The sequence below is a fragment of the Dreissena polymorpha genome, chromosome 3 (genome assembly GCF_020536995.1).
Source record: "Dreissena polymorpha isolate Duluth1 chromosome 3, UMN_Dpol_1.0, whole genome shotgun sequence".
NCBI lineage: Eukaryota > Metazoa > Mollusca > Bivalvia > Myida > Dreissenidae > Dreissena > Dreissena polymorpha.
In genome coordinates this window covers 34,874,485-34,887,351 of record NC_068357.1, presented here as the reverse complement: position 1 = coordinate 34,887,351, position 12,867 = coordinate 34,874,485, and the positions used below count along the sequence as shown (strand labels likewise).

The following is a 12,867-nucleotide window of genomic DNA, read 5'->3' as shown; positions in this document are numbered from 1 at the left end:
TTTAATGTTTTTTGTGTTTAAGTTTGGACCCATCGTGTCGCGTTTTTGTTTAGCTTTTCCGACTGTGTCGGCAACTGAACATACAACATCGTATAAGATCTTTTCTATAATGTCTTTCTAAACATTTAACTTCTGCTCACTTTGCGTACAATTTGTTAAAAGCGTGTTTTTGGACGCTTTGCAGTTTTTTTAAGGACGCTCTCTGGGCGCCGCCATTGTTTTTTTTACAGATAGACTGTATACGCCGCTTTTATTGGAAAAAATGCGCTTTGTTAAACAAACCTGATAACCATTCTATATAAGCACCGCAAAGATCTTAAATACGCGAAAAGAACTCAATAAAAAACGAAACGAACCGATGTAAAAATAATATTCGTAACTTGATTTTGTAATTCTTAATGGTACGACAAGATTTTAAAATAAATACGTAACGGACTTGAAAATAATTCGTAATTACGAAAATACGACCCTTATCTGGAGCTCTGTGTGGCAGTCTTGGAGAGACTCCTACATCATCGTCTTAAGAAAAAGGTTAAACATGAGAGAGCAGACATCCCTGATGGACTAATACACATGTCCTTTAGAAATCACCCATCTGTCCATTGAGATGTACTGCACTGCTGGCAGTTCCATACAGTTCTTGGATGCCTTGCACCAGCCCTTTGTCAATTTCAAACCCTCTCTGAACCTCCCATGAGCAGGGATGAAGTTTTTTAACAGCTCACCAGAGCTCGATTGTCACAGACTTGACCTGGTGACCTAGTTTTTGAGCCCAATTGATTGCTTTTTTACACTGTCTTGATATTTCCATGAAAAACCATGTCTCATCAAAACTGAGACATTAATGTGGCTTCTAGAGTGGAAATAATAATATTATTTCAAATGACAGAGACAAGATCTACAATTTTCATATTTAATCATCTTCGAAATTGCAGTTTAACAGAGCATATGCAACCGCCAATAATGTTCATATGCCAACTGCAGAACCAAACACTGCCAATTCACTTCAATTATTTTTTTTAGAATTTCACCCAATTCTACAGAGCTGGCACCAGTATTTAATACTTGCTCATCTAGACTGCTCAACAAGTTATTTTTGTAATTTTTGTGCAAAATAAAGTTTCCATTTCAGAATTGTGTAGATAGTTCAGAGAAAATTATGATCAATCTGCTTTTTCATATAACATTATGATTCACGACAAAGGTCTTTTCTATTTTTCTTTTGTCTTCTTCTATGAATTATAAATGTTAATAATTTAATCACGCAGTGATTTTCTCCTGCTGAAATTGCAGTCTCCAAAAATGGGCTGGGAAGGGAACGTGGAGGCATCTTGCCCCTGAAAATAAACCAGCATACACATGGTTATGAGATTTGTCTGCATATTAACCCTTTGCATGCTGGGAAGTTTGTCGTCTGCTAAAATGTCGTCTGTTGAGTTTCTAAATTAAGCATTTTCTTCGATTTTTTTTCAAAGAATACTATCAGAATAGCAAACAGTTTGGCGTCTCATCTGGATCCAAATTGTTTGCAAAGGCCTTCAAAATTCGGTTCCTGCACTGAAAGAGTTAAAGTTAGAATATCAATACAATAAGCCCTGAATCGGAAAACAGGGCTTAATGCATTTGCATAAAGTTTTGTCCCAAATTAGCATGTGCAGTCTTGCTTCTGAGATATACCAGTTCAAATTTTGTCACAGACGCATATCATCAAAAAAAAATCAGTGCAATAACTCTAATTAAAGAACATGTAGAGTTTGGTTCATGTGCCTTTTTTTCCTCATTGATAAATATATATACACCCAATTATTTTCATGTTGAGATCTTGTATAGTTTTGAGATATAGCCCTGAAATGTTTGTGACAGACTGACAGATTGATGGAGGGAATGAAGGAAGGAGCCAAAACCATATCCCTCCTTCTTCAGCGGGGGGTAAATAAGGAGCATACCTCTTGAAATATATGCCAAATGGATAATTAAATATTAGAACATTTGTAGGAACAGCACAATGCAGTCACTTACAAAGTACACAATTTACAATTCATTAATTTTCTACAAAACAGGTCACCAAGAACTTTTTTGAGACATATATAAGCTAGCATTTCATTTTGTATTACACTTCAACACCGTTATTTCGAAGTCGTCGGGACCGTTAAAAAAACTTCGGATTAATGATAATTCGAAATAAACATTTGACAGGAGACTTCTTTGATTCTGTAAAAAATGAAACGTTGTGGAATTCACATGGTTCGATTACACGCTTACTGAGAAGCGTAAACAAGTCAGATAGCAATAGATTTCCACTTGAAACAAACGGAGGAATAAAACGATTATTTTTCTTGTTTTTATTTTTGTCTTATTACAGAACATATAAAATATAATGAATAGCACAAATTATCAGACATACATACATATTAATACATTTTCGGAAATTAATTAATTATTTTTTAACTAATACGCGATGTCTCTCTGAACACAAGCGTTCGCGCAGACGACAAAGGTGTAATTATCAATTTTGACGAGCCACGACAAAGGTGTGAAATTACGCTCAGTATTTTGCAGTTTTGACTTTGGATTAAAGATTGTTAATAAGGTGCGAATTATAGTGTTGGGACCGACTGAAACACTTCGAATTAACGATTTCTTCGGTTTAACGAAGTTCGGATTAACAATGAAATTTTACATTAAACAAAGAAGAACCAATATCGGGACCCGAAAAATACTTCGAAATAACGGTGACTTCGGATTATCGGTGTTCGAAATAACGGTGTTGAAGTGTACATACCATACCAAACAGTAATATTGTACATTGTGTATAGTGATGAAACATTATTTCATCTGCGAGTCATGATCAATGTACCTATTAAGTTTCATGATCCTAGGTGTAAGCATTCTTGAGTTTTCATCCGGAAACCATTTTTCTAAGTTGACTCACCGTGACCTTGACAGCCATTGTGTGAATACGTTTTTTGGCACTGTGACCTTGACCTTTGACCTAGTGACCTGATAATCAATAGGGGTCATCTGCGAGTCATGATCAATATACCTATGAAGTTTCATGAACCTAGGCATAAGCGTTCTTGAGCTATCATCCAGAAACCATTTTACTATTTCAGGTCAACGTGACCTTGACCTTTTACCTAGTGACCTGAAAATATATAGGGGTCATCTGCAAGTCATGCTCATTGTACCTATGAAGTTTCATGATCCTAGGCATAAGCTTTCTTGAGTTATCATCCAGAAACCATTTTACTTTTTCAGGTCACCATGACCTTGACCTTTGACCTAGAGACCTAAAAATCAATAGGGGTCATCTTCGAGTCATGATCAATGTACCTATGAAGTTTCATGATCCTAGGCATAAGCTTTCTTGAGTTATCATCTGGAAACCATTTTACTATTTCGGGTCATCGTGACCTTGACCTTTGACCTAGTGACCTGAAAATCAATAGGGGTCATCTACGAGTCATGATCAATGTATCTATGAAGTTTCATGATCCTAGGCCTTAGCGTTCTTAAGCTATCATCCGGAAACCATTTTACTATTTCGGGTCATTGTGACCTGAAAATCAAAAGGGGTTATCTGCAAGTCATGATCAATGTATCTATGAAGTTTCATGATCCTAGGCATAAGCTTTCTTGAGTTATCATCCGGAAACCATTTTACTGCTTTGGGTCACCGTGACCTTGACCTTTGACCTAGTGACCTGAAAATCAATAGGGGTCATCTGCGAGTCATGATCAATGTATCTATGAAGTTTCATGATCCTAGGCATAAGCGTTCTTGAGTTATCATCCAGAAACCATTTTACTATTTCGGGTCATCGTGTCCTTGACCTTTGACCTAGTGACCTGAAAATCAATAGGAGTCATCTGCGAGTCATGATCAATGTACCTATGAAGTTTCATGATCCTTGGCATAAGCGCTCTTGAGTTATCATCCGGAAACCCAGATGGACGGACCGACATGAGCAAAATAATATACCCCCTCTTCTTCGAAAGGGGGGAGGAGGGGGGTTACCAAAAACTGCCCCACTCCAAGCAGCCATGTTATTCAACTGACCGGAACCATTTTTGAACTCAACTCTCGTATCAAGGAAACAAATGTTCTGAGCAAATTTCATGAAAATTGGGCCAAAAAAGTGACTTCTACTGTGTTCACATGTTTCCACTATATACATGTAGAGAAAAATGCCCCGCCCACTGGCGGCCATGTTTTTTCACCGATCCCAACCATTTTCAAACTCTTCCGAGATATCAATAAAACCAATGTTTTGACCATTTTTCATGGTGATTGGCCAAAAATTGTGACTTCTAGAGTGTTTACAAGGTTTCTCTATAGCCAAATTAGGAAAACTGCCCTGCCCACTGGCGGCCATGTTTTTCAACGGATCGGAACCACTTTTGAACTCAACCAAGATATCATTAAGACAAACATTTTGACAAAGATACATAAAGATTGGGCATCAAATGTGACATCTACAGTGTTTACAAGGTTTTTCTTTTTTTTGACCTAGTGACCTAGTTTTTGACCTGGCATAACCCAGTTTCTAACTCGGCCGAGATTTCATTGGGACAAAGCTTCTGACCAAGTTTCATGATGATGAGACAAGAAATGTGGCCTCTAGAGTGTTTACGAGCAAATGTTAACGGACGGACGGACGAACAGACAGACGGACATACGACGGACAAAGACCGGTCACAAAAGCTCACCTGAGCAATCAGGTGAGCTAAAAATATACCAAAACTATTTCAATGGGGGAATGGTTCTCAGAATTATCTCTTAGGTTTTTTTTTGGCATTCATGAGACTTTTATTTCATATTTTCCTTATTTACATTATATTTTGGCCTCAAAATCAGTGAGACAATGGAGAGGTTGTGAGCTCTGTATATGAGAAGCTCTCTGGGAAAATGGGGCTTAATGCAGTTTTGTAACAGACTAGCCTGTGCAGTCTGCACAGGCTTATCAGGGACGACACTCGCAACTTATATGGAATTTTGCATTTATAAAAAGTATCTTCTAAACAACAAGAGCACTGCATAACGTGGGCCAACCCTCGGCTGCAGATGCAGTTTTGAATAAATGAAAGCTTGTCAGAATTTTTTTTTTTAAGAGGTCACAGTGACCTTGACCTTTGATCTATTGACCCAAAAATGGGTGTGGCGTGTTGAACTCATCAAGGTGCATCTACATATAAAGTTTCAAAGTTGTAGGTGGAAGCACTTTGATTTTAGAGCCAATGTAAAGGTTTTATCACGGCGGACGGCCGGACGACGAGCTGGCTATGACAATACCTTGGGTTTTCTCCGAAAACAGCCGAGCTAAAAATCCAGTCTAAGCAGAAAGAGTCATCCCAGGAAGCCTTAGCTGACTGCACAGGCTACGCTAATGTGGGACGACGTAAACGCACATGCATGAAGCCCCATTGTGCAAAAGCATGGCTCATTTTCATGTCTATAAATGTGGGATACAGTGTACTCACAGGGTATTTGGGTGGTCTGGAAATGTACACATCAGCTCCATGGAAGGACTCCCAGGTCTGAAATATTTACAACAGATTCTATATACATGTACTGTAAATTCATTTATATCAGTTGACATTAAATTTCAGTTGACATTAAATTTCCCTGTCCTCCGAAAAAATGGATTTTGTGGACACAACTGACACATTCATTCCTTATTTCTGATTTAGAAAAATAGAAATTAGGAAATTCTTTGTGATTTTTCCATGTGTTAATTTTAAATTTGTGGATTGGAAAACACACAATCAATGCAAATTAATGTCCCACAAACAAAATTGATTTAACAGTACTCTGGCAACTTAGCTGGAGCTCGAATGCTCTATTTGTACAATATAAATTAAAGCTACGTTATACACAGGGGCGCACTGTCAACTTCCACTACGTTATACACAGGGGCGCACTGTCAACTTCCACTACGTTATACACAGGGGCGCATTGTCAACTTCCACTACGTTATACACAGGGGCGCACTGTCAACTTCCACTACGTTATACACAGGGGCGCACTGTCAACTTCCACTACGTTATACACAGGGGCGCACTGTCAACTTCCACTATGTTATACACAGGGGCGCACTGTCAACTTCCACTATGTTATACACAGGGGCGCACTGTCAACTTCCACTATGTTATACACAGGGGCGCACTGTCAACTTCCACTATGTTATACACAGGGGCGCACTGTCAACTTCCACTACGTTATACACAGGGGCGCACTGTCAACTTCCTCTGAATACTCAAATACATCACAGTATATTTTGACAATATTGGTTCATCTGTACCTTGAACCATTTATTAATCATCTGCCCTTGTATGATAATCAGATGTAAATGTTATAATAATCAGAAATATCATGCACGTACCTGCTATAACAGAGTGCACTCAGAAACACCTACATAGACAATAATTTGTGTCACCATGGCCCAGTGCTATGGTGTCTTTAATACAAGCAACTGGTAAGAGGTAAGAGGTTTGATCCCCAATATGGGAGTGTTCTTTAGATTTCCCTCAAAGCCATCAAGTACTAGCTCTACCCAGACTCAAAAAGTTACAAGAAGCTTTGGCTTTGCGAGCTAAAATAAATAAGTTTAAACTTAATATTGTTCAAATGTGTTAAAAATATTCTTGTAGTTGAACTGAATGTAATAAACTATCCATAATCATTGTTTTTTTTCATCAAAACAATACACAGGTGGACAACACATTTTGACACAAAAGATGCTACTTAACATTTGCAGGGCTATAGATAACAAGCGTACTTGCGTTACTACGCAATTAAAATAACCAAAAACGTAATTAAATTCAAAATAAAGCGTACAAAAACGCAAATACAAATTTAAAAACGTAATTCTCGTAAAAACCCCTGCATCACGAAACACAATTCTTATGAACACCAGGTGTGTGTTTTAGACTGGTTATTTTCCGTACAAAAATGTACCGCATAGATTATATCCCGTCCTATGAAGAAAAGAAGGCAGTCTTTCCAGCGATAATTAATCTTTGGGGTAGTATTGTAATTATCCGTACACCCGTCCAATTTCTACTTTCATTTTCAAGGTATTCAACTCAAAATGACCCGAAAACAAGGTGCATTGCTTTGAACAGCCATAACTTCATCAATTGTGCAGCGATTTTCACAAACTTGGTCTTATTCAACGCAAAATGAATAACTTTGATCAGAAATTCAGTAATTGTTTGTTATGTAGAGGTACCTTTTTGAATTCCATTTCTATAAATAATATAGTAATCTTAGTAGATTTGTATTATGTTATATATGTCATTCCCTAAATTACTCAATTGAGTTAAAAAACCGGGGGTGAAAAACCCAATTAAGCTCAAAAGTAGGGGGTGAAAATTTTTGCTAAAACTCTATTGAATTTACAAAAACCCTATTGTTGTCAAAAACAGGGGGTGAATTACCCAATATACCCCAAAAGTTATCTTTAGCCCTGCATTTGTACTTTAAAGTAAATTTTGCTCGGAAAAAACAAACTTTCCGCTTTTATTTGTTCCTTTACAGAAAGTCTCTTCTTGGTGAAAATCAAGTTCAGGTGGAAAGTATAGTCCCTGATTAGCTTGTGCGGACTGCACAGACTAATCTGGGAGACACTCTACTCATATGCAATAAACTCTGTATCCCCAGTGCCAGGCTTTACTCTTTCAGTGCTGTAACCGAATTTTGAAGGCCTTTGCAAACAGTTTGGGTGCAGATGAGACACCACAGAACGTGGCGTCTCATCTGGATCCAAACTGTTTGCTATTCTGATAGTATTCTTTGAAAAAAATCTAAGAAAATGCTAATTTTAGAAATTTTGCAGACAACATTTTAGCAGACGACAAATTTCCCAGCAGGCAAAGGGTTAAATCTTACCTTGTAATTGAACCTTAGGTGATAATATACAGCGGCGATGCTGACTGCAAATATCATTAACTTAGGTACCATGACTCTTATCCGCAGGGCTGTGCTTGGACTCTGGAAATGCAATATTTAAAAATAATAGTTTATCATTTGCGCCATGTTCTGAGAAAACTGGGCTTAATGCATGTGTGTAAAGTGTCATACCAGATTATCCTGCAGTTCGCACAGGCTAATCAGGGACGACACTTTCCGCTTTTATGGTATTTTTAGTTTCAGTGAAGTGCCTGCTTACCAAATATCAAGTTTATGTGGAAAGTGTCGTCCCTGATTAGCCTGTGCAGACTGCACAGGCTAATCTGGGATGACACTTTACGCACATGCATTAAGCCCAGTTTTCTCAGAACAAGACACATTTAAATTATTTTGATATAAAATTATGATTATCCATCATTCGAAGTTTACATTTTATTTTCATGTAAAAATATGCAAGTGTAAGTTTAAAATAAAACCACTTAGGCATGCAAGTTACGTTTTTTCTGTTTTTATTCTGTATTTATTTTAAAGCGTGGTAATGTTATTGAAACAATTTTAGTTGTCAAAATGAGGTAAAAATGTGTATAATTGCATTTCAAAATCTTACTTTAATTGAAATAATCCACATTTATCCCTATTCAAATTTTGTTTGATCATATTCATTAAATTTCCACATTTATAAAATGCAAAGTGAAGCATATGACAGGGCCCTCAATCTGTCAAATCCACGGCCGAAATTCGGCCGCATTCCCCCCCCCCCCCTGAAAAGTATACTTTTTTCCACCTTTTTTTATATAGATAGATGTCTCATGATTATTATATCTCAATTCTATTTAATTTAATCTTGTCAAACATACTAAATTATGACATAAGCAATGAATATAGTGCAAACATGAAAAAATGTAATAATTAGATGGTAAGTAAAAAATCCCCCAAAAGGGAAAACGCTGCGAAAATTCCCCCTGCTATGGGTAGCGACCCGCTTCCCCTAAAATGGATTGAGGGCCCTGGATGACTGCGCTAATGTAAACCCAACACTTTCATGGTATCTGATTTATTTCAAAGAAAATTCTGTAACTTTTTCACCTGATTCCCCGAAAATGTTGCCTGGAACAATCTGTGCGAGCACATCGAGAAATTAGGTGACATGATGCTATACACCTGTTCAGTGGGCTTACCCCTTCCCTATTGGATGCTCATTTAATAAAATCTTTTAATAGTAACATATATGCCGAAATTTTATTTGGACAAATTTCCAACGTTTGTTTTTCCCAATTCTTGAGAACTTTCACAGGTCCATGTTGCTAAAAAGAAGATTGATCAATTAAACCGAAAATTATAAATATGCTATTGTTAAATTGTAAATAGAAGATATAAAAAAGTTTAATTACTGTTTCAGTTTGTATAAATATGTTCAGTGAATCAAATTTTCAAAGTTTTGTTGGCCTATTGCACTCAAGTACTTTCGCTTTTGGATGTGACGTCTCTTTACCAGGTAATCAACGTGCAAAGTGGATGTAATTTGAGGGTGTGTATGGAACTAGTGTGTATGGAACTATCGGCTTTGCGTGGTTATACACGCTCAAAATAACTATTTTGGAATGGACATAACTGGGATTAAAGAAATCTATTGAGGCAACTCGTTTATTGGAGCATTGTTTGCATTAATTCAGAAATTCTTAAACTTGTTTCCTTAACAAGGTAATTGGAGGATACTGTTTAGTTTCAGAGAAAGCAATTTAACTTACCACAACATTTCGCAGACCTTGTTCTATCAAATCCCATGGTTTACGATAGATCCGCCTAAATATATTTCGGGGGTACACCTGTTCAATGTATCTCGAATCCGTGTTCACGAGGACTTGATCGTGCAGCCATTGCTTCCTCAGAAACCTGTCCTCCGCTGTCATTGGAGTTGCAAGTCTCTGACGCTCTAACGGTTTGTGCTCAATACTAAAAGGTGGATACCTGCTACCCTTGTAAACCTGTGTCTCTGTATAAATGCGAATTTTGTACTCCTGTAGCGTTTCATTGGGACGCGGAACGTCGGGGTTCGGCGGTGCAGGAACCTTTCCTCCCTCAGTAGGGACCGGGACGTTGTCTTTCGCCATCTTGGCGACCTTGCAACAAGGGAGACTACACTCTGGATCAGCAGACGATTTATTTCATAAACCTATCTTACGGAGGAATCCGAGATAGCCGATGTATCACGATTGGATTGGGGAGACTATTTACGTTAAGGTTAACTTCAACCATACTTCTTTTAGGTCAACCACCGCGCAAAGATTGGTTCCGAGCGTGGCTCGATATCAAATCCCTGCCGTTAAAACAAGCATCGTGGTGATAGCCGAGTCACACGGAGCAATCATTTTCACGTTATTATTTTTTTCGGCGTAAGCTGTATTAAGCCAGCTTTTTACCCTGACTTGACCTTTGTAAGTGTCCAATAATACTCAAATAAAATTTCCCGCGGCTAGGTACGAATGAATACACTTCATTTATTCCATTGGCTGATTTGAGTATAACACCAGAACATTGGAAACATATCCGCGTCTTTGTAACACTGTTTTACTGCATGAAACAATTTTATCTCTAATGAAAAGGCTCAATAGATAGAACAGTTTTACAATCAATTTTCGACATAAATACAGTTTGTGCGTTCACCTTTTATTTTCAGAGAATTACCAGAGCAAAAGCGTTTATACTAAAGGCTATGTTGTCATATTTAGTACTTACTTGCATTGCATTTCAACCCGCGAGGTTTCGGGTCAATTCGCGGCCATTTGTGAAAGTCAGAGTTTATATACAGTTCATCACCGGAGTTCGCAGAAGGGGTTGCGATCATTGTGTTACACCGGTCTTACTGACAATAACGTAGTGACTGTAATGCATTGCATTCCAATCCTCAAGGTATCAAGGTGTGTTTGCGGTCAGTTGCAGAAATCTTTATATAAACGCCGTCTCGTAAACTTTGTGCACTTGAAGTCTGTTTTGATCAGAAAGATACTAAATAAAGATATTCGGCGATATTATTGTGGTATGTCAATCATCGATTTTTAATATGGTTTCAACATTTGCATGATAAGGACCAGATAAAATTAATTAGAAATATTTATCCATTTAGACCAGTTTATTAAGCATGAGCACAATAATTCGCTAAACACTATAATTATGCAATTAAATAAGATTCGAGTATTGCCGGCTGACCTATATGCACTCGTTTATTTTCATGTTTCTTGTGTTTTTCTATTCTGTAAATATAGATATCTGAGTAATAATATCACATAAAGCAAAATAAGCCACGAAATCTGGCGCAATACCCCGTAATTGATTTGCTTATGATGTAGCTAAGAACTGCGCAGAAAAAAGGCATCCGCTGCTTTTTATCTCATAGAGATAACTTTTGATCGTTCATAAACATCGACCACAATCAACGCCGTATATCTTTTTTAAAGATATTTCTTGTTTAATATACGTATTTTTTTTAATTATAAACCTAAGCTTATACACTATTTTTCAAAATATAAAAGAAAATGATATAAAACAATACTGCAACAAAAAATAACATACTCCAGATCTGAAAAGATTTTCTTTTTATGGCAGTGGTTATCGCCAGTAGCCGTTGAGAGAAAGCCGCTGCGTTGAGTTTGCTTTTAAGTATCGGGTCCGTTCGGCTGATAGCATGTTCACCCTTTGTCCGTTCGCCCTATGTTATATTGCGCAAACAGTTCTAGTAGACCTATTGTTAATGTGCTATTATATATTTTATACATATTTTTCACTTGTGAGAAATACTTAGGGTTTGTTAACTAGTAAGTAGTATGCTGTAAGTCCAAATAACAAATAAAACAAAATTGCATGGCAATTTTAATGTGAAGCACTCGATATAAGAATACAAGTAATATTCATCAGTTTTCAAATTAATTATTCTTGCATAAATAATTATCAGACATTGAACAAAATCTTCAAAGAATTATTAACCCCAATTCAGTGTTTAATCAGTATGATAAAACAGTATTTGTTAAAGATCTTTGATCATAATTTACTAACTGTTTTGAATATTCGTATAATTTGCACCATATGAACTGTGTGAGAAAGCTAAATAAGTCTTAAATGTTTACTTAAAAATCTTATTGTGATTTTAAGCTTGGATCGTTGAGCTACAGACATGGGTCTTACACGCGCCACACTTAATTTTTCGAACATATTTCGTTAGAAAACGTAAGATCGCATTTAAGTAATGCACCTAAATTTTGGACCTGACCATTGACTTAAATGGTGACCATGACCTTTGAGCTAGGGAGACGGTGGTTTATATGACACGTCGTTCTGCGCAACATCAACATTGTTGGTAGTTGTGAGGCCACATAAAGACTCTTATGGTTAATATTTGTGTTGAATTATTTTCCAATTACACTTTAAATAATATATCAGAAAACTGTCTGGACAAACTGTTTGATGACCTCATTTGATACTTAACATCAACGTGTGACCCTGACCTTTGGGGCATTGAGACATGAAATGCCGTCTCGTAAAGGAGTTCATTTGTGGTAAGTTCTTGTAAGTCCGATAGATTATGGCCTTTTTATCCAATGACATCTAATTAAGAGTTACCTTGACTTTTGAAATATCGAAAAATCTTCTCAGCTTGGATATTTATGGTGTTATTTTACATTGCATGACGAATAATAAAGTTACAGGTTGTAAAGCCTGGAAGGCGCAAATCCCGCACCCATATAAACGCATATGAACCTAACCATCGTGACTGTTCTATCGAGATTAACGCAAAACAGACTCGATAAAAAAGATAAAGTGATGGTAAGTTCAGCTACTAGTATTAAATGAAGTGTTATTTGCATTGCTTTATGATAAAGATGTTTCCATATAAATGTTAGCACCTATTTATGATGATATCGTATTTGATAAATAGTTTTTCAGGCAGTTTAAAATCAACA

The 12,867-nt window shown here is 36.9% G+C and overlaps 1 protein-coding gene across 1 annotated transcript; it reads right to left on the bottom strand.

Moving 5' to 3' along the window:
• Positions 1 to 899: 899 nt before the first annotated feature.
• On the bottom strand, positions 900 to 10,065 carry LOC127873662 (uncharacterized). The gene is made up of 4 exons (XM_052417573.1): positions 9,661 to 10,065; positions 7,892 to 7,993; positions 5,482 to 5,538; positions 900 to 1,337 (listed from the first exon to the last, which is right to left on the bottom strand). The coding sequence occupies exons 1-4, from the start codon at positions 10,021 to 10,023 to the stop codon at positions 1,257 to 1,259; spliced, it is 603 nt and encodes a 200-aa protein (XP_052273533.1). The 5' UTR covers positions 10,024 to 10,065; the 3' UTR covers positions 900 to 1,256.
• Between the last annotated feature and the right edge of the window lie 2,802 nt (positions 10,066 to 12,867).

Bases quoted from the DNA above. Each gene is read 5' to 3' on its own strand.
- LOC127873662 (XM_052417573.1), bottom strand. From the start codon at position 10,023: ATGGCGAAAGACAACGTCCCGGTCCCTACTGAGGGAGGAAAGGTTCCT. The intron at 7,994-9,660 runs GTAAGTTAAATT...TTGCATTTCCAG, and splicing joins AAGGTCTGCGAAATGTTGTG to AGTCCAAGCACAGCCCTGCG. The intron at 1,338-5,481 runs GTGAGTACACTG...GTTTATTTTCAG, and splicing joins CCAGACCACCCAAATACCCT to GGGCAAGATGCCTCCACGTT.